Source organism: Bactrocera oleae, chromosome 6, assembly GCF_042242935.1.
Source record: "Bactrocera oleae isolate idBacOlea1 chromosome 6, idBacOlea1, whole genome shotgun sequence".
Classification (NCBI taxonomy): domain Eukaryota; kingdom Metazoa; phylum Arthropoda; class Insecta; order Diptera; family Tephritidae; genus Bactrocera; species Bactrocera oleae.
The window spans coordinates 48,798,386-48,826,364 of record NC_091540.1 but is presented as its reverse complement, the minus strand read 5'-3'; the positions used below and the strand labels follow the sequence as shown (position 1 = coordinate 48,826,364).

The following is a 27,979-nucleotide window of genomic DNA, read 5'->3' as shown; positions in this document are numbered from 1 at the left end:
AGTTATCCAGCAATTTGGATACATAAACAAAATTTTTAAGGAACCTAAAAATATTACTTAAGAATGAAACTCTGTATTGGAACTTAAAATCAGCTGATAGAACAATGACAAGGCCAAACACAATTGGGTGATAAAGCAAATTATATTTTTGTTTGAGCCGATTATAATTCACATTTTTTCTATAGATAAAAATTGTAAGTAATCAATTTAATTTTTGTAAATATGCATATTCAATTTTATTTAAATATTTATACCGGTTATAAAAAAATTGATCGCTTAAAAATGATTAAACACATACGTATCGTAATGGAATGTGAACTTTGTACTGGACAATTAAAAATAAAATAATTTTTGGGTGTGCTTTTGTTTATAGAGGGCATATATCACATATTTCGGTAGTATAAATATATATATATCTTTTTTGTTTAACACAGAAGTGAGAACATACATATTTACTACACATTTCACAATTATCATGGCTAGTTTGGTGCACTTTTTTATTGGAGCGCTTGTTACAGCAATCGGGACTTACTACTACTACAACCACCACGTACAAGTAAATAAATATATCGTAATCAGAAGTTAAACCAAATAATAACGACTTAACCGTTGGAATCCTATTATTATACATCTGCATATATCAATATTTATGTATGACAAATTAACTAAATCGGCAATGCAAATGAGCACATACTTGTGTAAATATATCTAGTTTATGAGCATGCAAACAAAAAGTGCTTAGTCATTTTATATGACTACATATAATATACGAGTATATTTACTTTCAGCGAATTCGAAGATATTTTAAAACGAATACGAAGTTATATAACAATATGCTAGCATAACAAATTTTGTGTTGGAAGTATACATAAAGGTGTGTCTGTAAATAACGATTTAAAAATTGTTAAGCGAATATTTAGTCTTAAACAAATCTTGAACATCCAATAGGATGCTGCATATTATTTGAAGTTCACACAAATCATAGTTATTTAAAGACCTTATATACATTGATATTTGTTATTAAATATGTTAAATTGTTCTGATTGTTGGTTGTTCACAAATACAATAAGTTTAAACGTAAAGCATTTTGTCTTAAAGAGATTAAGTGTTGCGATATCTTCTAACCGACCTACCGAAACAGGGGATTTAGTGTAAGCGATCAGTTAAAATATTGCACTAAGGGTGGAATACGCTTTTCGATGAAATTGTAGCTCTCAAAAATTAGTATATTATTCGCAAGTTTTAGAGCATATATCTCAATAATTTTCATTCTTCGATTTGATTATGTATTTTGATTTAATTCAAAAAGGGATAAAATCAGATATGCCGCTTCGGAGACCATATAATATATATATATATATTCATTTGACGAGATATCTTCACGAAATTCGGTAAGGGTTATCATCTAAGGCAATATTGAAATATCCGAAGAAATTGTTCAGATCGGATAACTATAGCATGTAGCTATCAAACAAACTGAAAAACCAGAATCAAGTTTTTCTAAGGAATATTTTGTATTTGTGGAGGGATATTATAAGCTTCGGTGCAACCGAAGTTAACGTTTTTTCTTATTATACTCTCGCAACCTGTTGCTACCGAGTATAATAGTTTTGTTCACCTAACGGTTGTTTGTATCACCTAAAACTAATCGAGTTAGATATAGGGTTATATATACATAAATGATCAGGATGAAGAGACGAGCTGAAATCCGGGTGACTGTCTGTCCGTACGTCCGTCCGTGAAAGCTCTAACTTGAGTAAAAATTGAGATATCTTTATAAAACTTGGTAGACATGTTTCTTGGTACCGTGAGACGGATGGTATTGCATATGCGCGTAATCGGACCACTGCCGCGCCCGCAAAACGCCATTAACCAAAAACGAATAAATTGCCATAACTAAGCTCCGCACTAAGATACAATACTGTTATTTGGTATACAACTTCATATTAGGGAGGGGCATCTGCAGTTAAGTAGGTGTGGTCCCGCCACTAATAGGTTTAATGTGCATATCTCCTAAACCGCTAATGCTATAATAACAAAATTCACTGAAAGCAAATGTCTTTAGAACCTCTACTTACAGTGTGAAAATAGTTGAAATCGGGTGGCAACTCCGCCCACTCCCCATATAAAGGTACTGGTAAAAACTACTAAAAGCGCGATAAATCAAGCACGAAACACGCCAGACATTAAATTTTATCTATGGGATGGTATGAGATGACTTTATAGAAACCGCCTTCAAAATTAGACAGTGGGCGTGGCACCGCCCACTTTTAGGTGAAATCCCATATCTTGAGATCTGCTTAACCAATTTCAACCAAATTCGGTGCATAATGTTTTTTTCATATTTCTATGTTATAGTGCGAAAATGGGCGAAATCGGATTACAACCACGCCTTTTTCCCACATAACACCATTTTCAATTCCATCTGATTCTTTCACTTTCCACTATGCATATCAAGCAACAATGATTATATCGGGGTAAAACTTTGCGTGAATAATACGTTTAAAGTAAGCCTAAGTACTAAATATGTGGACCCCAGTGCCTATAGTTGACCTTCTACCGAAAATATCAGTCAATCCACGAAGAAATCTCAAACGAGTATACCATTTGACTTTGCGAGAGTATAAAATGTTCGGTTACATCCGAACTTAGCCCTTCCTTACTTGTTTTAATTAGTTTTGTCTAATTTTTCGGAAATTCCTCATTAATAGTTTCACAGCAAGCCCTTCCGGTCCCAACCAAGTACAAAGCATTACCTGGGCGTCATGGATATTGGTGTTGTTGTTGTAGCGGGAGAATTCTGCCGAGACAGTCCTTTGCCGGATAAAAATCCGGTTAGGTAGACCCGACTGTCGCGGGAACGGTGTCATGGATATTCGGCATTGCTGTTGATTATACTGGTTGGTTTCACATATGATTTTTTGCGTTTACGATTTTTGTAATGGACCAGTAACAATCCGATGCAAAAATGACATATTTATTTAACGGTTAAGCAGTATTTCTGATACGCAAAATCGTCTTTCAACGTCTTTAGGCTTCAATTCATATGGCACTCAATTTCCTTGCTTTTAAATGTATTCTTCCGCTTTTCAATGTTTTGAAATGACTGCTTGAGCGACTCTCAATGATTCAGCTCTTCTTGTGTTTGACAACAAACTTCATCGAGTAATGCATTCAGTTCCTCGGCTTCAAACTTTTTTAGCCTCCCAGGACGGTCTTCGACTTCCAATCCAAAATCACCACTTTTAAATCGTGCAAACCACTTTTGGCACGTTCGTTCAGCTAGAGCGATTATAAGCTTCCACCTAAATTCGAGTTAGTGAAAAAAAATTATAGTTCTTTACGCTTCAAACGAATGTCATACAATAAATGAAGATGACAAAGACGGACAGTAGCTTACCAATGCATGTTCGGATTAATGGAACAATGGATTAATAATCAAGTTACAGCATTTCTTCGGTTTGCACGAATAAACATAATTATAGACCAATATGTGTAGGTATAGTTTATAACTTTTATGACAAGATGGCACAAGTTGTTCAATTTGAGGTGGGCGCATTTTTTTTATTCCATCAAACTGATAATATGTAATGGTAATAAATAAAAAATCTAATATCTACTTATTCATAATTATTTAACACTAGAACTACGAACCGGTCAAAATGACTGGTTGCATCATTTATTTATATCATTTCCTCTATTCCTATTTAATATTTTACGATAATGTCATGATTTTTATTAAATTTGTGTATAGAATAATAGTATAGATTATTTTGTTCTTACGCTTCTAATTTTCAGAGAGAGAGAGACCTATTTAAAATAGGTATATGGTAAATCTTCGTAGTTCTAGTGTTAAGGATTCTTATAGCTTTCAGGAAATATATACCCATGATCATATACATATGAACGAATGTTTACAAATACTTACTTATATCTTCATTCCTTATCAATGAACATGTACATATGTATATGTACATTAGTTCGCTTTTCTCGAAAATCGATCAGACACATAAACATTTGAAGGTCATGACTTGACTTTATTTTGAGTACTTTATTAAACGATAATATGTTTTGTTATGACGGTGAAAACGAAAAAATGTATGTCCACACAAATGAAACCGGCAATTAGAAAATATAAACGTTACTTTTACTTTCATCGGTCCAAATTAAATTAAATATGTCTTTATAAATCTTTGTTGTTATTTAGTCGATTAAACCGAATACATTAGCTCAAACCAAATTTGTATTACGAGTATGATTTAGCCTACAAAAACTTATTTAATAAGAAATTCTTTATTTTTTTGCAATTACAGTAGCAATGTCTTTTAATCAATTGCAAAGGATTGGTCAAACAATCGCTAATAGCAGCGCCATTTCTCTCAAGTTCTTGCGCTCTGCAAGACTACAACTGCAACAACAACCACTGCGTCAGATGCAACGTTGTTACAGTCAGTTTTGTTTAAATCCGCCATCGATAACACCATTTAATACAAGCACTTTGCCAAAAAATAATCGGCTATGTGTAGTGTTGTTGCCGATTTCTGGGGTCAGTTGCACCGCTGCCTCACAACTTGCAAAAACCGAAAATGCCCCGTCATCGTCTACCGGTGGTGACCGTCCAAAAGTCGATGATGTGAGTAATCGATCAAAAACACAAACAAACCGTACTGTGCTTATTTGAAATTTTTTTTTTTTTGATATACACAGTTACACATATTCATACATTGTTTGAAATTTTTACTACTACTATGACCATCACCACGCGCTCTTAAATACCCAGTAAACAAAAAGGAACGATATTTCATATTCAAAATTGACAAAAATAAAGTGGAAATAATATAAAACTTTTAAACTGTAAGAAAAAAATTTTGTTTGTTAAAAATTCTTGAAAAAACTATTTATTACTTTAAATTACTTATACTTGTATATTGTAGTACGTATCTACCTATTCATGTATCTTGCAGCATTAGAAAACATAATATGAGTTAAAATTTCATTTCAAAGGAAATGACAGTACTCATAGTCAGTTATAGCTTAACAGAATGTAAATGTTGATTGGGTGTTAATTCATTTGGGTACATACATACATATGTGTAGGTGTGTTCATGTATACTATATGTATGTACTCATATTGTTCCAACTAACACCTGTCATGTCGACTTGCGTACCCATAAACAACCACCACACTTACGGAATTGATTTTTAACTCTCTTCATAAAATATTAACGCTTAATAGACTGTATGTATGTGTACGTAACAATAGTCACAACATTGTGATATTAGCTGTAGGTATACATATGCAAATATATCAAGAACTGTACACATCGTTGAGTTCGGACTTTGCAATTACCACTCTAACGTTTGATTAACTTTTCATAGGACTTGCGTGTGTATACATATGTAGCTATATATACATATATAGTCATGCATATACCTTTGTATTTATGTGTGTTTGTTTATGTTCGATAATAAAATAACTGCTACATTCTGAATTGCTGCTAACGGTTTAATACTAATAGGCTTTGTCACGTTAAATTTTTGTAGTATCATTTTGCTTGTGCTTTAGTACGGTTGCCACCTACTTTTACTCGTACTTTAACCATAATTTCAGATTGACAGCTATAACATGTCAGGTCCAGATCCTAAAACCGCCAAGACAATTTACGAATTCACCGTAAAAGACACGTATGGTAATGACGTGTCTTTGGACAAATACAAGGGTAACGTTGTATTGGTTGTGAACATCGCATCCCAATGTGGCTTAACCAAAAACAATTATGCAAAACTAACCACTTTGTTGGAGAAATATGAAGAAAAGGGTTTGCGCATTTTAAATTTCCCCACCAATCAGTTCAACTCACAGATGCCGGAAGCGGATGGTGAAGCAATGGTGTGCCACTTGCGTGATGCCAAAGCTAACATTGGTGATGTATTTCAAAAGGTACGTTTTTCATAATTTTTTGTTTCTAATGGCCTACTTTTATACGCTGAACAGGGTATATTAAGTTTGCCTCGAAGTTTGTAACACCGAAAAGGAAATGTCGGAGACCTTATAAAATATATGTATATATAGATGATCAGCATGACGAGTTTAGTGGATGTAGCCATGTCCGTCTGTCTGCCCGTGCATACAAACTGACCGATCAAAAGCTAGTTCCTGTATGGAATCTTTAATATTTGTGTAGGGTATTATAGCTTCGGTTCAACCGAAGTTAATGTATTTTCGTGCTAAATAATTGATTAGTATAAACTATAAAAAATCGATATTCAATTCGATACTAACTAAAATATTCCACGTTATTACAGTTTGTGTATTCATTAAAAAGTTATTTTTTTACTTTTCTATTCTAATTCTTTACTAAATATCATGTTACATACATTTCAAAAAAATTAACTTTAGACATTTCTATTGAAACTTAAAATTGATTGGAAATTTTACCTTTTCAGATTGACGTAAACGGCTCTGGTGCAGCCCCAATCTACCAATTCTTGAAGCACAAGCAAAGCGGCACACTCGGTAGCTCCATTAAGTGGAATTTCACTAAATTCCTTGTAAACAAGGATGGTGTACCCGTGGACCGTTATGCTCCCACAACCGATCCAATGGATATTGCGAAAGATATTGAAAAGTTACTCTAAATTCAACTCGATTGTATTGAAATTAATCTTGATTATTAATCAAACACAACTTATTTAAAATAAGTAAAAATTATGCATTAATCTACATTTATACTTTATAACCAACGCAGACTTTTAGTTTTTGGTTATGCTATTTCTGCGCTATAATTGTTGTCTAAAGCACAGATTTCAAAAAGTTTGTCATTCACTTTTATTTTCTTGAAAAATAAATTATCCAAAAAAAGTAAACAAAATACCTTTTTTTATAATTAGAGAATCGGGTATGTAACGGTCTGCGATACATTGTAAATGCAAAGCACATTTCCGAAATAATCGCATTGTAATGCTTGTCACCGTGATGCGTGGCTGTGTGTTTTATGCTTTGGCTTGCACCACCGAATATATAGTTCAAAGCAGCAACAGTAGTCGCATATAAAACTGCATCACGTACTTAAAAACATACAAGCATTCACAGTTATATTATGCATATTGTTATGAATGTACAGCAAAGTGACGAACATTAGCCTTTCGCATCAGCTTATTGTAATTTATTACGGGGAATACAACCGATTTTAGTTCGCCTTTTGCTATGTTTGATTTTGTGTATTTTTGGCATAATTCGCGAAACCATAAATTTGAAATCAGAAGAATAAGATAACACAAGTAAATTTTGCGAAAATTGTAATTGTTTGGACAATGTGATGTGTGTGTGTATATGTACATATGTATATGTATTTGTTTTCTATGGCAGAAGTATAAATATAAACCTAACGCACATGTATATCGTGTCTTAAGCAAACACTGCTTACTACACTGAAACTTCAAAAAAACATTCCTGGTCTATCCAACACCGGGATGTCTTTAATACTTCCGTTTTGATTCCGCTCATATTCCTTACCAATCTTCTCTGAATGCAAGGAACATGTTTCATCAAATTATCGTCGGTCTACCTATGTATGCCTCGTCTGCATTCGAAGCCTCAGCTTTTATATAGCCTGCAAATGGAAGAGCGTTGTTTGGAAAATAATGTTTTATAAGCTATAAATAATTTTAAGATTGTTGCAATTATTGCGAGTGACGTAGGTACATTAACTTTATTCCCGATCAGTATATCAAGGTTTCCTATCGAATTATTGTATAATATAATGAACTATATTTTACTAGTATGTCTAACATACGAGGACGGTTCGATATGTAATTAGCTTACAAAAAAACCGAAAATTTTTGGAAAATGGCAATTAAATTCTCAACAAAGTCTTCTTTTAGCACATCTTTTTAGCTCTTCTTTTCAACTCAGCGATGTTCGCCAAGTAGATCTCCGTTTTTGAACGGCTTTCGACTTTTTCAAGTTTGGAAAAAAAATTAAATCGTACGGTTCCAAATCTACAGAATACGGTGGATGGAGTAGCAGTTATAACCTATTGTTTTCAATAATTTGGCATAGTAGAGTCCTAATACAGCTTTTCCCAGCCGCTTTGCGCTTCTCCAAATGGTCGATGTTGACTACACCTTGTGAATCCCAAAATCCAAACGGTTGCTTCAACTTTTCAATTTTTGGCGTGTAACAGTGGATCCAAGTTTCGTCGACGATCACGAAAAGACCTGGATCCTTCGTATTACATCTTGTATTAGTTTACTAAATTTTATGTTTATTGATCAAAGACAAATCTATTCCAAAATAGTCTTTAGATACGTTGTTAGAAACGCTACCCAACATGTCAATAAAGTCGAGACCATTCACGAGATACGTGAAAAAATCAATTGTATTGATATTAATAAAATTTGGCGGCAGCAATACAATAGCATCATCACACCAAAATATTAAAAACGTTGAAAAAATATTCAACCAAAAATGTCAAGAAATGTTTCAACTTTTTTCAAATGCAAGTTCGCACGCCAACTAGTTCTAGTTCAATGCATTATCAACAGAATAAGTCGCAACAACTGCGAATTTGGATATTTCCAAGTTTAACTTAAAAAGCACAAGTTTTTCAACTCAACTGCAACAAAAAATTGACCTTCCGACAATTAACCAAATATGCATGCATGCCACCATTTCTGGGAGCATAGCTGTCGCCGCAAATGTTTTGCCACAAAGCGGCACGGTATTACCCTTTTCGTAAATTTTCACGCTTCTTCTGTCACCGTTAAGGCGCTTACAACATGGACAAGCGTGCGTGCAAGCCGAAAATAGTAATTAGAATTTCTATAGCGTTGTGTGTGTTCGACTATGCCGAGCGTGCCAGCAAAGTAGGTGGCACAAAAGCGCAAGCGCATGCGTATTGCATAATATCAAACATAAAGTAGTACATCATAAATCAATCTGAACAGCAACGATGCGCCTACATCAGCGAGCAAACGTTCGGGCTTCAGCTTTGACGCGTGAGCAATGAATTCGGAGCATTGGAGATTCCTTGTGTAGCTTTTAAGGTGACATTCTGATTTGCTGACACACTCAACAAACACCTCGAACGCATAACTGGGTTAAAGACAATGCATTTCTTCGCGATCACGCTGTACATGTCTATAGACGGCGAGTAACGTAACTAACAGCATGATCATAACAACAACGGGTCTGATATTGTTGTCGCTAGCGATCGTGTGTGCCAGTGCGTTGTTCGACATCCCCTGGTGCGGGGATTTGCCTGTATGCTATCAGTATCGCGCAGTTGCCGGCCGGTATATGACTCGGTTGCTGCTTTGATAGACATGATGCAACATAACGATGAAGATCAATCGCTTGATTATTGGCGATTGGGAGTGTGATGTGCCGACTATAAACAATACTTTTTGCTTTGCCTACGAACTTATAAAGTTGCAAATATACGAGTATGTTGCGCGTATATTTTAGAGTGATTTTCTAAAAATCGATTGAAATTGAATTCCATACAAATTTGTATATTGACACGTTGAAAATGCCCAAAATAGTTTGCACATACGAGTATTGGATTGTACTAAGCGCTCGCACTGTGGCACTGCTAATCGGCCGAGCGTTTTATTACAAGCTCATCGCGTTGCATAACATATAAAACAGCGCCAGCCCAATCATTCGAAGTTCACTTAGCTGTGGCCAGCAATACAAATCGGTAACGCATCGGTCAACGATTGTGAACGCGTACGCTTTCGAAATCGAAAACAGTTATTTTTTGTTTAGTCGCAATAAAGGATAATCACGATGAGAACGATATTTGTGCTGTTGTTGTTTGTTGGCACAGCTTTCACGGCAACTCATGTCAACATCTCGATTGCTCAACACCCGGCCACAAATCCGGCTGATGTCACCTATTTAGAGGGTACTGCACCAGATGAATTGAAAGCGGGTCCAGCTAAGAAGCCAAGTGGAGAGGAACGTTTCGCAAAGTTGCGCGCAGCAGATGAGAATGATAAAGCAGGCAAAGTTCAGGTGAATAGTGAACAAAAGCAAGAGGAGGGTTCGAGTTTCGTTAGTAATTCAAAACCCGCCCAGCAAGTTCAACAGAATTCGGAACAATCGAACGTGTTTAGACCACAGCAGCAACGGTTCTATGGTCGTATACGCCAGCAGAATCGGCAGAGTCAATTCCGTCAAGCCAATGCGCAGGATAAGCAGAATCAGGAGTTCGAGCGTTATATACAAAACTATCACAGTGGACCGACAGTAGAAACGGTAAGTGAGAGTAGTTTGTAGTTTGCGAGTATCATATACAAATGATTAGAAAACCTACACGCTTTTATTTTGCATTTATATTTATAAAACTGATAACGTAATTGATAATGATAAACCCAAACATAACTGTTCCCAAAAAAAGGCGAAATCGCCAAAAAAAAAAAAAAAATAGGACCACTTGTAGAAGGGAAAGTTTGATTATAAAACTTTGAAAGGATTAGAAGATACCTCTTTTCAGAGTGTCATATAAATAATATAAATATCTCAAAAACGGTTAAAACTATCTGTGTCCAGTTTAGTGAAAATTTTCGGGATAATTGGCCGATGGTATCAAAACTGTGATTTGGTACCGAAAGGAAGTTATATCGATTCATTTTTTCCCTTGCAGGAATAAATACGAATTTATGTTATTCCACTTGACTTCAAAGTAAATATTTCCGATATTAAGGATTACACCTGAACTAAGGTCTTTCTTACTTGTTTTATCTAATTCTATCACTTTAATTCCTTAGGTATTCGAAACAGCCGATCATTCGCCGTCTGGACGTTATGAGTACTCATCGTCGTCCTCGTCTTCGGCTGGTCCTGCACGACTTGTTGCTATCGATACGCAACCTTCACAGCAACACACCTTTGAAAGGCAAGTTGCCCTTCCCGCTGCTATAGCCGCATCAGCTTCAGCCGGAGCACCCGTGGATGATCAATCGAAATCAGCGCCCGACGCGAAGATCCAAATTTCTCCTGCATCCGTACCTGCACAACCAGCTGTTGCTGCCCCTGTAGCTGTACATGCACCAGCACCAGCTGCGACTGTTGCAGCTGTTGTGCCAACTGGGCCTACAAATACACTTACCACTGTACACAGTGGTAGTAGTGACGGTGGCAAAGTAAGTTTTGGAGGTGCATTTGGTAGTAGTTTTGGCGGTGCTAGCAGTGGTTCCCATGGTGTGACATTTAGGGTTGCTGGTGGTGGTGGATACAGTCCACCAAATTACGACCAAGTTCCCAGTTATGCTAAGCCTGATTATGGGCAACCCAGCTTTAGTTATGATCATGGAGATGCCGGTGGTTTTCTAAACGAGTATCCACCATCTGTAGATGAGCCAGCAGGTGGTTATGATGGCTTTTATGGCAACCAAGAAGATAACTACCATTCGAATGGGGGTTACTTGCCTGTAAACCCAAATGTGTATCAACGGCCAGTTGTCACCAAAACTATACAAATTGCCCAGCCAGCGCTGAAAGCAAAGAAATTTGAAGTACGACATCCAGCTATTCAAAAGGAATTTTACGACATCGAAGAACGAGTTGTGATTAAACCAGCTGGCACGATAGTTGTTGAGCTGGAGCATCCTGTTGCGAAAATTCCAAAAGGTGAAACGGTGCTACCCCTCGGTCATCCTCATCCAGCCATTGCTGCTCAATATAATATTAATAGTGATACAGATATTGAGACTGAGTCATCGAGCGCGGGTTCCTATAACAACGGCGTACGCTCGAACTCGAATCAAGTTTATTCAAATGCTGCGAGAAAAAATCCGGCACCTGTAATTAGTGGTACAAATATTGGATCAACAGTGACCGCTACACCAACGAATAACCAAAATGCCAAACGCGATTTTGTGGAAGCCAATCTACGAAAACAATATGGTGAGGAGGCGCAACTTGTAGCTCCTACTGACACTACGCTCGGAGAGCAAAATTCACGGGGTAAAACCTTTTACATACCTGCTGACAGTCATGATAGTCAGCGTCAATTATCTAACAGGAACTTCTCGCCTAACACATTTAGACGTGAAGAGAGCAACTACCAACGTCCAGCACGTGTTGATGCCCAGCAAAACGAGCAAGTATACAGACCAAGGTTTTCTAAGAACGAAGAACAATCATTGCAAAATAAATCGCCGGAGGTGCCAAATGACTTTAACAACGATAATAATGAATATAAGGGTGAGTACATCACAGGTAATTTCTATAGTGCTGCTAACAAAGACCCTAAACCTGCGCGTCTACAATTGGAACCGGCGAAGAGTGAACGTATTACATCCGAGCCTCAGACACGTATCATAAAGCATGAGCACACAATTAAATTACCACCCTCGCAGCATAATATTTATTTAGCGCCTAGTCGGTATGAAGATCGTCCAGTACTTGTACAGGCACAACGTAAGCAGGCACCATCAGCTAAACAACAGCCTGCACATTTAGAAGAAGAACCCGCTCGCGTGAGTGAGGTTAAATCGTTCTTGGATCGCCAGCGTGACGGTGTTGTTGTATATGCCATTCCTGCGCGTCGTCCAGTGGCCGCACAACAGCGATATACACAAAATGAACGTCGGCAACCGCAATACGTTGCACCACAACGCAGTTACGAACAATTACGTTACGATCCCGACGCCGATGTCGATTCAACAGCAGTAGAATATAGTGCTCCTTACTCACATATGCGATACGATCCAAATGAATCAGCACGTCTTACTGCTGATGAGGAATATCAGCGTAGTTCAAACGAGAATGTGCCGCAAAGAACCGTAACAGTATACTACAATCGTGGTCCCGAGTCTAATGCACGCCTAATTGTGCAAAATAAATCAGAGTCTGAGACAAAGCAGCCCACAAAAATAGCGGAAAGCAATGAAGATGTGAAACCAAAAGCTGAGGAAATTCGCCCACTTGCACATATTCAATTACAAGTGCCATATGGTCCACAAGAAGCCGATGAACCCATTAGAGTTATGTCTTCAATTAACCCCCCTAAGGAACGTAGTCGCACTGCGAAAATTAATCAGCCTGATGCTAAAAAAACCGCCGATGAAGAAGTGGAAAATATAAATACTGAATCAGCTCCTAATAAGAGTGATAAACAACAAGAAAATGCCTTACGTTCGGAAAATATCGAATCACAACCCGACTGTGTTCAGAACGCAGAGAAAGTAAGTGCACGTTATGAAAACCCACAACCAAGTGACAACGAAAACGTGCAATATGTTGCAGAACCTCAAAACAGGGCACACATTAAGTCCCAACGATTAATAGACACTAGTAACTCAAATGCTAACAACAAAGAAAATGTTAAAACGGCATCCTCCGATGCGGAAAGTATTGACACAAATGGAAAAGATGCAAGTGCTCAAGCCACACCACCGGGGTCACGTGTAATTGCTGCTAATCCAGCGCCTAACGATGCCTCCGCAACTAGTGAAAGCTTCCATAAACGTCGCATTGTGGTAAACCATCCTTTCCAAACTGTGCGTGAAGTCGTCGAACATGAACCCATCACAAACTATCATCAAATACAAGTACATGAACGCGCCTCACCAGCCTCCGCCTACAATAAGGCGCCCTACTTTGCACCCAATGGCCAACTGCGTCAATTCGAAATGGTGCGTGTTCCAGTTATGTACCATCATCCAAGCAGCGCAACGCACGGCAATTTAGTTTACGCCTTGCCTGATTCTATTCCCGTGCACGAAGACAACGCCGAAGTAGAGCCGAGCTATCAGCAAAAACGACAGCGTGTGCGCGCTTAAGTCTGTTGGTTATTTATCAGTAAATATGATGCGGGTAATTTTTGCTGTTATTGCAGTGCTTGTTGTTGCCATTAATTAAGGACACTATGCTTACAAACATATAATTAATCAAATTTGAATACTCGTATTTTAACTCTTTATTGTTTTTAAGAAATATTATATAGTTTTAACCGATTCCACTAAGGTTGAAGGGTTAACTTAAAACTTACACTAATAATTGCCGGACAGCGTATTTACGCTATTCTTAATTAAGCCTCTAAACTCCATGTATAAGTTGTCGAATAAAAATGCAAATACGAATGACGATAGAAATATTTTGAATTTATTGATTTGAAGAGCTCTATAGGGGTGTACCATCATGTGAAGACGACAACAATATCATATATGTTGACTTAGATATTATACTCGAGACGGCGACAAATGTGGTCTTGTTATTAACTTACCTATTATGCTATAGTATATCCGTTCTTACCTGTTTTAAATTACTGATTGCTTGTAACATACTTGTAATAAACCTAAATATCAATCGCTCGTGGGCCTGATTTGTTTTGTCCGCATGTGAAAGCGGATGTGTCCCCGAAACAAAATAATAATATCGGTCGGTGATTAGATCATTTATTTTGGAAGAGCGCAGAGAAATCCAAAAGCACTTGGTTACAGTAACTCTTCTTTTTCGTTGCTGACCGTCCAAAATTGGTTTAATGAAACCGCACATAGATTTGATAAGGAGCCAGCTTCCATAAAAAGGATCGCGTAGGAGCACAAGATACACAGGATATCTGAGACAGTGGGTGTCTTAAAAGACCGAAACATCGGGTATGAAATTTGAAAATAAGAAAGCTGTTGGCCAGATGGGTGTCACTATTGTTTACTCGACGATACATGAATACACTGATACACACCAGAGACTAAGTAACCGACTGTAGAGTGGACTTCGCCCGGCAAATCTTCTTCGAACAATGCGAAGGCTGTCCTACCGGCTCACAGTTTTCAGTGACTTAGATTTAGTGGTTACAGGGCTCTACTATGAAAAATAATTTGGCCTATTAAACACCAAACTGCGGAGAGAATGCAAAGAATAATGTGCTCGTCCAACATAAAAACTATTCGGTTCACCCTACTGCTCCACGCACTGTATTCTCCCGTGTTGAAAAGTTCACTCGCCACCCAGAAATTTAAGTCGAATGAGAATGTTATCGCCGTCATAGAGGCTTACTTTGCAGACCTCCAAAAATCTTATTTTCAGGCGAGTTAATGAAGTTGGAGCATTGTTGTGTCGCACTAAAAGGGGACTATGCTGAGAAGTATCTCGTTGTTTTTTCGTTTTTCTTTTGTAGGATAAGTACCTATTGGACCGCCCTGCAGAGTCATGTATCTTCAGACTCTTCGATTTACCACTTTTTTATTCGTTATGTTTGAACTCTGTTTCTGTCCTGTTTGTTTGAAATTCGCGAAAATAGGACCATAACCACACTTCTTTTCAATATTACGACATCACTTCACTTTTTAGATAACTGAAAAACTGCTAAACTAAACTAAAGTTATGTTTTTACACGGTAGATTGGTTCTAAAAAAACCATGTAAAAAATATATTGATCATTTCGTTCATTTTCGTTATTAACAATTGCTCTGACCAGTAAACTTGGTTGTATCCACAAAAAGGGAATTCCTCTAAATTTGTGGTATGAACATATTTCGAAAAGATTAAATCTGAAAAATAAAATTTAAGCCCAAAGCATATTGAATCGTGCTAAATGGTATAAAATGGCGTAAAAAAATAAAAATTGTTTTATTTTCAGACCGTGTTATAAAACCTGAAATAGGTGTACCTATTATAAAGGAGTCATAAAAAATCACTCATACGCACTGACGTACAGCAAATGCTTCCTAATTCTATACTATTGAATGTTGAATACTATCAATATTCAATGCATATAATTGCATAAATGTGATCCAACAAGACATTACCAACATTACTATACATTTTATTAATAATTATTTTTTAAAGTTTTATAAACCGTAATTTATTAATTCTAACAACAATAAATACTCTTTTCAACAACTTACAGCTACATAGATATGAGCATTATAAAATATAATTAGATGAGTGTAATTGGCAAGAGATTAACAACAAAAACAAGACACATGCTAAGCAAAGCACTTCGTTCTCAACTGAGCGAATTGTTACATAATGTACAGCAAACGTGTCGTTTACGCCCAACCGGCATTGTGGAAGATTTTATAAATTTGATTGCGATCGATTTTTTCTGCTTCTCGATCGAATACGACCATCTCTTTGGGTGTCAGTAGTGATTCTTTGGCAAGTGCAGCGGCGATACGAGGATTGCTATAAAAGCGCCGACTCTTCGACAATTCGGGTGGTAAAAGTGAATCCCGCTGAGCATTTGCTACAACTGAAGGATGCGGTGGGCCCTCCTGATTGGGCTCAGATATTGGTTTGAAATCTGGTGGTGAAGTAGTATATTGTAGGTATTGATGCTGTTGATAGGGCAGTTGCACTGGTTGTTGGAAATAAAATTGAGCGCTGCATGAGATCGTGAATAGGGAGAGGCAAAGCAAGGCTGAGCGCATTTTGCTGAAAATAAATATTATATATTTTGAACATTAATTTAGATATAGCTTATATTTTAAATGTATGATTTTAAATGCTTCATATTTTGTTAGTTTATTTATGCCACGACTTAAAAAACAGTTTCAGCTAGTCTTGCCAGTTACGAATAACAAAAAATACTAACTGGTTGGGAATTTATTTAGTAACAAATAACGTTGGATAACAAATAATAAATATTGATGTCTAACTAATACCATATCTCCAATCATAAAAATATCGTTTTGCAATTTACTATATATACATACTTGTATATAATTATATTGAAAAATAAGCAAAAACGGTGTCGCCTTGTCTTGGAAAATAATCCATGTGAAGTTTCGTAAAAATATCTTGTCAAATAAAAAAAAAATTCCATACAAGAACTTGATTTTTATGAATCAGTTTGTAAGGCAGGTATATGCTATTGTGGAGCTATAAAGGGAGTCAAGTAAGTGTGCAGATCGACATCTAAAAAAACTGAGGGACTAGATAACGTATATACAAACAGATGGTCATATGGGCATTGCTAAATCGACTGAATTCGTTCTGCTGCTCATATATATATACTTTAAAAGGTTCCCGATATTACCTTTGATGTGTTACAAACTTCGTGGCCAACTAATTATACCCTGTTTTGGGTATAAAAATGGTTTCCATAGAACTTCACTAAATGTTCGCATCGATAAGTTATAATTTCACACTGTATATTTCACTTTTCTGATGGAGCAATTAGCCCAATGGATATTGGTATTAGCGGGGGGAATGAGAAAATTTTAGTGTGCGAGTACTTTGTGTTTGCAGTATCGAAAACAAGTTTTGGAAATAAATGTTAAAGATTTTTAAATGTTGTTTCATTGTAATAAATTCAACGGTAATTTTCCAAAGTATACGAAGCAGAAATGCCAAATATGTGTCTTTATTTTGAAGTATGACAGCCACGCTGTACTACTGTATCTCTAAAAACTCTGCCAAAATATTGCGAATTCACAAATTTACACATTGAGACCTCTTCCTTAGCAACAATAGAACCAAGCTGATTTTTACTAACTTAAATTGGCAATTTGTAGGAAGTTTCCTACTTCACGTAATAAGAATAAAAACGTTTTTCGTAAAGTCTGTGAAATAGGTGATCTTAACAGTAGTTATGGGATAATAATACTCTCGCGATATACTTTTAGCCCTCATTATCTATTTTTCTTCTGTTCTTCCTTCTGTTTTACAAACGTAATTACGCATTGATATTATCCAACAACTGATGGACAGATGGACACTATTGCAAGGTTTTCTTTGTCAGAAATACACTGGAAGCATTTCAGACACACCAACATGGCACGGCGGCTGAGTTATTAAGGACCGCCAATTCAATATAGTTGGAAAAGATTGACACTATTTGACGTTTAACTATGTATTCTGTTACAGAAATAGGTAGGCTTACCTATGTCACATTCTAGGTCAGTACAAAGTATTTAGAAAAATTCACCCTTTTGAATAATTTCACTTGTATCATAGAAATTAGTTTAATAACTTTCTATGTACGATGCTGAAGTCTTGTAAGAAACACATTTTTATATACATTATTCTTATACCACTCTTTAGCACTCTAAATTGTATTATATGTATTATATTTTTAATAGTCCTTTCACATTCTAAAAATTACATATAATCACATTATTATTGATTTCGTCCAGAATTCATAATCTTGTATTTTAATTAATATTACTTAAATATCCCTTTTCTGTGCACCCACATTGAACTTACATAATTTTCGAAATATTTTTATAACAACTTTTGTATTATTATTTAAACTTTGTTTTTTTTACACATCCACAAGTAAACAGACGAGTAGTTGTTACAAGATAAGCAACGTTTCAGCTACAACTGATTTTAGAATAACTTCGAAACGATCTTTTATGTTGAATGAGTTTGAATATTGAGCGCAAAGCAAAATCAAAAATCAAAATGAAATACTGAAACAAAAAAAAAAAGTAGATAATTGTGAATTAAGATTTCTGCAATGTTAAGTAATAAGAACACAACCAGTGCGCTGGATCGACGTGTGCTATTAGCATATAGCGTTTTTTCGCTGCGAGCCAACAATGTATAGTTACAAAAACAAAAAGCGTATTAAAATTGAAAGCTTTTGCGCATGCGCATGTGCAACAATCAACGAACAGGAGGCAGTACCAGCAATAACAAAAAAAAAATCTACAGAGGTAAGCAAGATTAGCGACGGTTGTGCTCTGAGAAGCAGTAGCAACAGAGACGACAAAAGTCGGTTATCTAGCAGCTAGCAGCTAGCTAGTTGCCAACAACCGGATGGGGGTTATGAATGAGTTTAGCATTTTGTGAGAGTTTATAGTCGGTGGATGACGTCCCAGAGAAGTGAACGCAATGCCTAATAGGGATATAGCACGGCTATATTTCAATTGTAAGTACAATACTGGTAACAGCGGTAAAAAATCATATAAATGTAAATTTGTTTACACACATACACGCTTACAGTAAACAAGTTATTCTTCCAACGTGTTCGCGGTGAACTTGAAGTCATTCTTATATCTAAAACACATAATTATGTGCACATTTACCACTTTTAATCAGTTGTGTTCAATTTAATTATTTTATATTAAAAATTAACATTCGTTTTGCTATGAATAGCATTTTTCATATTTTTTGCGTTATTTGTGAGTATCTATCAAAATAACTCCTTTCTCTGAAAATCATATGCTTGACCTTTTCAAAAGGTTAGCTTATTTTCTATTGATCCAAATTACATTTGCTTGTACGTTTGTCCGAGCAATTAATTGCACGCAGCTGATCAGCAGCAGCAGCTGTAACAAATTTAGAGCCAATTAGTTGCATTAATATATAATACTTATGTATACCATATGTGTCTATACGTAATTGCTATTAGTTGATATAACTTGTAAGTGTATAAGTTTTAGGCAGAGCTTAGAAAAACTATTTAATATGTGTTTTTATATAAAATACTACAATTAATTTTGTCTCTAACTGACGTGGCGAAAAAATATATGGTTCAAGGTCAAACATATCCTCAATTCGAATCGATTGATTTTTAGTTTACAAATGCTCATACATTTGTGCAATAAGAAAAAAGTTACAATTCTTTCGTTATGAGACCTTAACTAATTTCTATTATATATGCATATATAAAATATATTACGTCATTGTTGCAAGTCAACCATGGTATGATTGGTGATTTTCTGAGCAATAATAGATATCACTAATATTAAGCATAAATAAATCTTAAATTCAGTTCAACAGCGACTGTATTTAATTAATAACTTATTCTATATGCGTAGCTCCCCAATATATTGCACAATGCATCCTAATTTTTTCACTTAGGTAAAGTAATACCTTAAAGTAATCAGAATATGAATAGCTTTATATACACATTATATTCAGAATGACGAATCGAATAGATTACGTGACAAGCTGAACGTCTGTTCGCATATAATATAACTTGAGTAAAAACTGGGCTATCTTAGTGAAACTTTCTCTTAGTTTCATTACTACATTTTACTACGTGTTCAAGATATAAGTGATATAAAGTCAACTAAAGCGGCTAAATATAATGTATAGGGTATATGCTCTCTAAATCTTCTTAGACAAGTCTCAGATGAACCGAACGTGAATACTGTGACGGCACTCTTTGTGTAAAAATTTATTTCTATATCTTTATTGTTTCTTGATTTGCATACCGTAAAGTAGAATAATAAAATGGAATTTAAAATTATAATATGCAGAAAGTAGGCGTGGTTGTGGTCCACTTTTGTCCATTTACACACCATAACATATAGATATTAAAATAAAACAAGTAAGGAAGAGCCAAGTTCGGGTGTAACCGAACATGTTATACTCTTGCAAGTTGCGTTACGTATTACGTATATGGGAGATAGGGGTAGTATTGACCTGATTTTTTCTATTTTTGGATTTATGACATATTACTAACAGAAAAAGATGCACTCTGAGTTTCATTAAAGTACGTCACATACCATCACCAATATATAAGGAGTAAAGTCAGCCGGATGTTTCAAAATCCTGAATATCAGTTATACAGGAGTTAATTCAACGTTTCACCCAATTTTATCCATTTTAGGCATAAAGATGCACCACTATTAGACGCGTTTACTCAATTTTATTAAGAGGGATGCCGATACTTGGGGAATAACGTCAGTCGGAAGTTCGATAATCTTTATATTAGGTATTTGGGGGCTAAAGGAAGTATTGATCCAATTCAATTTTTGACTTACAAGCAGAATTTATCAGGAAAATACTTTTTCCGAATTTTAATTAGTAATAATATTATTGATGGTTGAAGGTATGGGCCGGTATCACAAAACTTTGAGACCGAATCACATTAATTTAAGCCATATATTATCGCTTTGTTTTATGAATATGAATATAATTTGCATATGAGGACTAAATGGGGCTATGGACCAATTTCATACATACATGGCAACAAACCGCATTTATGCAAAAATAATTCCACTATCCATTTTTAAGGATACTAAGGAAAATGGGAATTACTTGCGCAGTCAACAGACAAACAAACGAAGGGAGTGGCAGACGTTCGGGTAGCAATATTCTCGTAATTTTTATTAATTTTAGAATATTCAGGTAGTAATATAAAGCAAAAACATAGTTTTTTAATATTTAATTTTAATATAATATATTATACATACTTGTATATATATAATTTTGTTTGTTTCTGCATTACTTCAGGCTAATTTAGAATACTCAAACTGATAACTTGTCTCAAATTGCCATCAGCCAGTTCTTACAGGGCAAGCATTTCGAAATATTAGTTTTACTTTCAACAGCACAGAAAATGTTAACAATTTGCATACGTGTATAAAAGCACATTAGTACAATATATTGTTAGGTTAATAACTTGAAAACCTTGGCAATGATTTGATGATTGAAGTTCGAATTGAAATCTGTAAGTATTTATGCACGAATACACGAATATCATAAATGCGCTCACGTAAATGTATGTTTATATGTATGTATTAATTAAAAGTGTAATAGCAATTTGTTAGATATATATATAATAATTTGTATGTATGTATGTGCATGTATGGTTGTAAGTTGATTTGTTCGCAAAATACGTCAAAAGTTGGATATAGCAACAAAGTTCACAAAAGGTCGGGTCTTAAACGCGGCACACCCGCCTCTACCAGTACACTCCTACATACATATATGACCACTCAATTCACTTCACACTAAAATGACCAACGGCATGACAGAAAAGTGCGCCAGCGCACATTAACTGAGTGTTGTGGACAACATAAAGTTCATGGATAATCAAATATCATTTGATTCTGTTCTTTAGTGGTTTTACTGCTGCGGCTGTGTGTCTTGTGTGTAAATATATATAAATTTTTAAAAGTGGATAATTTGTATGCCAGTAGTAGGGCTTTTGTGAATTGTCTACAAATGCAATAAGCTTTAACGCTTCCGTTGTGTGTGCAGTCTGCAGAGCATTTATTTGTATGTCCGCAATTATCTTTTTATCAACTAACTTATTCAGTTTCATGGCCAAAGATGACTGGAGGCAAACATTACATAGCGTTTGAGGTCTGGAAATGTAATTCACTTTAACTAATGAAATGTCGAGCTAATTTACAATTTGTTTTATTAATAATATATATATATATATACATATATATGGTACATACATATGTATTTGACTTAGTTTTAGTGACATTAATTTTGGAATATTTAATGTAAACGTCATATGGTTCAATGTGTAAGAACATAACAATAAATTTGAGTACTTAAGTAAAATCAAGCAATTACAAAGTAATTACATAAAAACTATTTTGAAACTAGCTAAAGGAAGGGAAGCTAAAAAACAATAGTATATAGTTCGATCTTATCTATTATTCATAATCTACATTAATAGTATTGGCTTATCAAATACAAAAACATTCCAAGATCTCAATTTATTGTAATATTAATAATCTGTGCAAAATTTCATAAAGATACCTTGACAAATAAAAGTGTTTTCATACAAGGACTTTAGTTTGATCAGTCTGTTGTATAGCAGCTACATACATATATGCTATAGTTGTCCGATCAAAGGAATTTCTTCAAAGATTGTAGCGATGCCTTGGATAAAAATATCTCCCAAATGTCTTAAAGGTACCTCGTCAAATGAAAAAGTTTTCTTTACAAGTAAGATGTCCGATATCGGCGGTTCCGGCAAATGAGCAGTAACATCCTTTTGTGTGTTACAATCATGGCGGCAAACTTAATATACCCATAAATAGTATCTTATAAACATTTTATGTTAGTTATTTCATTATCAAGCCTGCCAACATTGAGGACCGGTTACTACAAGAGGACCAAGAACTAAAACTTACTTATAACTTAAGCTTTGGTTTCTGGTGACTGGTCCAACTTTAAGGTACAGGTAAGATTGCTAATATAATAATTGCTAATAAAGGAGCATCTTGCTGCAGAGTATAATAGTTTTGTTTACCTAACGATTGTTTTTATCACCTAACACTAATCGAGATTGATAAAGCGTTATATACCAGGTGACCGCCATCAGTTTGTCTGAGCAAGCTGTCACTTGGGTAAAAATGCGATATCGTAATCAAACTTTGTACACATGTTCCTTGGCAATAACTGGACCATTTCCACGCCCATTACCCATTAAACGAAAACCATAAAGTGCCATAACTAAGCACTAAACTAATATATAAAACTGTGTAACCCCGTCCTCTCGCCATATAACGGATTTGTTAAAAACTACTAAAAGCGCGATAAATCAATAACTAAATTCGCCAGAAACATTAAATTTTACACCTAAGATGATATAAGAAGGCTTTAGAGAAGTCAAAATCAAATTAAGACAATGGGCATGGCACCGCCCACATTTAGTTCAAAAGCCTTATCTCGGGACCTACTCGACCGATTTCAACCAAATACGGTACACAAGATTATCCTGACATTTCTAACATACATTACAGTAAGAAATATTTCTACAACCACGCCTACTTCCCATATAAACAATTTAAAATTCTAATTCCTTCCCTTTCCAGTACACAAGTCAAGAACCAATTAATATATCCGGATAAAACTTTGCACAAATAGTGCAGCTACCGAACATGTGGATCCCAGTTCCGATTGCAAACTTTTTATCGAAAATGTTGGTCAATCTGGGAAATACATTGAAATTCAGAAAAAGTCTTTCCCTGATAATATTATGCTTGTATGTCAAAGATTAATTGAATCGGATCAATACTTACTTTATCCCCCATATACCTAATATTATATAAAGATTATCGAACTTCCAGCTGACGTTATTTCGCAAGTATCGACAAATAAGTGAGTTACCTTTATGCCTAAAATAAATAAAAGCGAGTGAGAACTTGCCCTAACTCCTGCATAACTGATATTCAGGATTTTGAAACATCCGGCTGACCTTACTCCTTATATACTTGTATTGGTGAGGTACCTTTAATGAAACTAAGAGAGCATCCTTTTCTGTTAATAATATGCCATCTCCGCCTTTGTGCCACACAAATTGCGAGAGTATTAAATCTTCAGTTACACCCGAACTTGGCCCTTCTTTACTTTTTTAAATTATAATTAACATTTTAATTACAAAAACTCCAAGAATTAATGCTAATCTGACAGTATTTAAGCGGATATAACGCCGGATTGTTTTGTGACCGTGGAAAGAACCGGCTAGTGAGGCTACAGGCAAAAGCCGTATAAATTTTAAGATAAATAAAATCGCAACTAGATGGAACAGCTGCTGGAATATATTCGTTTGTTAATATTTTACAATTTTCGATTGATTTCTATAAACATTCATACGTATGCATTTTCCAAATCAACATATGTTATCAAATTTTAAAATAACTGAATGGATAATAATTATTTACCATAGAATTCTCATTTTCCTGGAGTGCCAGTCGAATTCGGTGCGAATCAAATCGGCCAAATAATTGGTAAGATCGAAAATTCACTTGAAAGTTTTCAGACGAATGTATTATTATAGTTCTGAATTGCGTAAAGGCAAAACTTTTTAGAATTTTTGCAGAATATTTGTGACTAGGGTACTATTTAGCAATAAAAGATTATTAAGATGAGATTGTACGATATGTATATTGAAATATTTCGTCACCTTAAATGTAAAATGTAAGTTTACAGGAGAAAGAAAAACGATAAAAAATATAAGCTATTTTGACTTTTGATTATAACTTACTTATATCTGATAGCAAACGTTTAAGCTTGTGTACATATATATATGTAATATGATGTCGTGAATTGTAATTAATTAAAAAAAATGAATTTCGCATTTTTTGAAGGTACGTTGCTTTGCATTTTAGGTGACGATATATACACATATATTAAGTGTAGTAGGGAGAAATCCATTATTTTGGCATGAAATTTAATGCTTTAATTATTACTTTTCGTATCCAGCCTTATTCAAATGGTTCCAAACGATATTTTGTACAATGTTTAGGTCCTAGACGTCCGGCGAATTCCATTATTTGATCGATTTTTTCTATAATTGGTCTTTCACAGCGTGGTGCATCTTTGACATCGAAATTACCGGAATGGAAGCACATGACTGCCTGTTATAGTATCAGGACCATAAACGATATTCTAATTTTCAGCCGCCTGGCTTGCGTTTTCGCCCTTATCAAAAGAGAACTGTAAAATATAGCTATTTTCTCTTTGCTCGTGTCCAATTTTGATGCGCGTTCAAAAAAAAATGAATCTACCAATCACAAAACGGTCGGATAAGCTTTTTTAGTACGAAATATCATCTTTCTAACGCCATTTAGCCGAACCCGATCGGACTTATACAACGCGAGATACAGATAAATAACGCCATTTACTGGAAAAATAATGGATTTCTTTTTACTACACCAAATTTATATATACCATATATATGTAGGTATAAGTAAATTTTTTATATATTGTATATTTGAAAATCTACAAAACACAAAAATCTGGAATGGGAAATTTTCAATTAATCTTATCTATTATTAGATATTTAAATTCTTTGCGTTGGTTACTCATACGCCACCGGTTTTAGCAACTTCCAATATTTTTGTGCAGCACCAACAATTAACTAAAACCGGCACACATTCCTACCCACCAAAAGCACGACGTAAGGTCAAGATCAAAGGAACGTTTTATTACACATACGCTGAAATTAACCCACACAGTCAAACCTTGAATCCGTTCAGACGCGAATATCCTTATATGAAACTGCATGTACACACATATTGCAATACATATGTAAATATATACCATATAGGTATATACATATGTATAACACAAATAAGTCGACTATTTTTGAACCAACACACAATTTAACCTTACATATACACTTAAATGTGCGTATATATGTGTATGTGTGTGATTATAGCAAAAATTGTCGTTTGCTCCAGAGTTGCTAGCAATGACATTGGTCGTCGCATGTTCGGCATTGAAAAGTCGGAATGTCGATTTTAAAAGTGCGCTCGTGCGTTGCATTGCACGCAGCAGACCAATTCATACACACGCTATGTGTGTTCATACGTATGTATGTGTGTGTGTATTTATGTATGCTAGTATGTCCATCTAACTGTTTATGCAGTAATTTATGTTTTGAGTTTTTTGCATTTTGCATTTACATTTGCTTACGCATTAAAAACCCAAACATGCATGCATTTTATCTAAGTCTACAACAAAAATATTACATGTTTTGTATATATATACATATTTATTTATCGTGTATCATAACAAAAAAGCATGAATGACCGGTTGGAGACAAATCTACCGCACTTAATGTGCATGTATGTATAAACGTACGTATATATACCATACATAAGAGTGCGGTGGCCGACTAAATGTAGAAAGAGGAGGTAGTGATAGCAACTGCACCACCGAACAGCCGTTTGGTTTGCTGAATCTATGGCAACCAACAAAAGTAAGCCAAGTGCAATAACTGTGTATGTTTTAAAGTATCTCAAGGATACACATGCATATGAATTTCAAGTGCAGTTGGCATTATGGTGAGCACAGTTGGCTGAAATTAGTTTATCTGAAATAATATATATTAAGTAAACTAATTTCGTTTAGATAATAAATAAAAATACAATATTAAAAAATAGCGTTATATCGCTTATTTTGATTATTATTTTATTTAGGTCTGATATCTTTATCTAATACTAACAGCTGGTAATATATGCTAGCGAATATTAACTATAATACTATTTATAAAAGATTTCGGATACCATATGCCATACTTGCGCCACCAAAGCTCTTGTATGGAACACTTTTTTATTTGACAAGATATCTTCAGGAAATTTGCAACGCAACAATATCCTGACAAAATTTGCAGATCAGACCATTATAGCATCTACATAGCTGCCATACAAGCTGATCGATCAAAATCAAGTTTTCGTATGGAATTTTTTATATTTGTGAGGAGTATGCCGAAGCTAACATACGAAATTAAATTGTTTTCTTATTTTTCTTTTTCTTTTTTATCTTTAACAATTAACCGATCGTAACAACATTATAATGATTTTATAGACTTTTGAAAAGTAGAATAAAATTTTATAGAAGTTACGATAGAAATCTTACATACTTTAGTTTCATTATTTTATACCTTTATATATAAGATATGTTTTTATACAAAATGTTGGGAAAATGTAGGTTAATTACTGCACCGAGGAACATTTTCCTAAATTAAGAAATCTGAGAGGAATATAGCAAGAAGAAGACACTACTAAATCTGAGCTTTACTAATAAAATCCTCAAAATTTGAACGTTACAAGTATATACATAAATATAAAAGTTGAAAATTAAAATCTAAAAGTTTTACAAATGAATGCAACCATTTATCGGAACCCCCTTATCTTATGATTATCATGCGCAATGAGTTTTGTAAGTCACTGTGGTAAGTAATTACAAAATTTTCTATACTAAATTTCTCTGACCAAAATATTTCGTAACTCAAAGTGCAACCAAAATGTAGCAGGTCATGCAGAAATCAGCTGAAGTTAACGAGGAAGTCAAATACTTTCTATTCAAAAATGTCATCTTTGCAATACAGTGTTACTGCTAAATGGCATACCCACATGTACAGCTGACTGGCTGCGCACATATGTCCATACATAAATATGTATGTATATCATGCATGCAAACACACGAGTAACATATAAACATAAACAGTGACATTGGCAAATCATCAAAATTGCTCATACGTCATGTTGTCCTTGAGCTTTAATGTGCAATTGCAACTAGTTGACATTTGTTTTGGGCTCACTTCTGGTCGTGTCTATGCTGCTAAGTTGCCGGCTTTACAAGCTACATAACCACATACTCAAACAATTCAATAGTTATTTTGCTTATTTTTGTTTTTTTTCTTGCCATATGGCACATTGTTAATTTTTTGTTGTTGTTATGAAAAAAACGAGACATGATTTGATGAGGCAGAAAAATGCATTTGAAAAGTGCACAGAAAAACAAATATGAACCGGTCGCACTTAGACTAGCGCCAAGGCAGTTGCCTTCCCGGCAGTAGCGACGCCGCCG

The 27,979-nt window shown here is 35.0% G+C and overlaps 3 protein-coding genes across 5 annotated transcripts; 2 read left to right on the top strand and 1 right to left on the bottom strand.

Annotated features, from left to right (window-relative positions):
- Window positions 1-63: 63 nt before the first annotated feature.
- On the top strand, window positions 64-6,872 carry Gtpx (Glutathione peroxidase homolog with thioredoxin peroxidase activity). Of its 3 annotated transcripts, none has more exons than XM_014238823.3 (4): window positions 89-194; window positions 4,314-4,633; window positions 5,612-5,941; window positions 6,448-6,872. In XM_014238823.3, exons 2-4 carry the CDS (start codon window positions 4,319-4,321, stop codon window positions 6,637-6,639), a joined length of 837 nt encoding a protein of 278 aa, XP_014094298.2. In that variant the 5' UTR covers window positions 89-194; window positions 4,314-4,318; the 3' UTR covers window positions 6,640-6,872. The 3 variants fall into 3 exon arrangements, with proteins under 3 accessions (XP_014094300.1, XP_014094298.2, XP_014094299.1); XM_014238824.3 differs by lacking the exon at window positions 4,314-4,633 and adding an exon at window positions 435-556 and having other exon boundaries at window positions 101-194; XM_014238825.3 differs by lacking the exon at window positions 4,314-4,633 and having other exon boundaries at window positions 64-194.
- Window positions 6,873-9,321: 2,449 nt separating this feature from the next.
- On the top strand, window positions 9,322-14,089 carry LOC106626199 (uncharacterized). Its single transcript, XM_014246011.3, has 2 exons — window positions 9,322-10,264; window positions 10,777-14,089. The coding sequence occupies exons 1-2, from the start codon at window positions 9,794-9,796 to the stop codon at window positions 13,792-13,794; spliced, it is 3,489 nt and encodes a 1,162-aa protein (XP_014101486.3). The 5' UTR covers window positions 9,322-9,793; the 3' UTR covers window positions 13,795-14,089.
- Window positions 14,090-15,786: 1,697 nt separating this feature from the next.
- Window positions 15,787-16,399, bottom strand: LOC106620365 (uncharacterized). The gene has a single exon (XM_070111378.1). The coding sequence runs from the start codon at window positions 16,384-16,386 to the stop codon at window positions 16,006-16,008; it is 381 nt and encodes a 126-aa protein (XP_069967479.1). The 5' UTR covers window positions 16,387-16,399; the 3' UTR covers window positions 15,787-16,005.
- Between the last annotated feature and the right edge of the window lie 11,580 nt (window positions 16,400-27,979).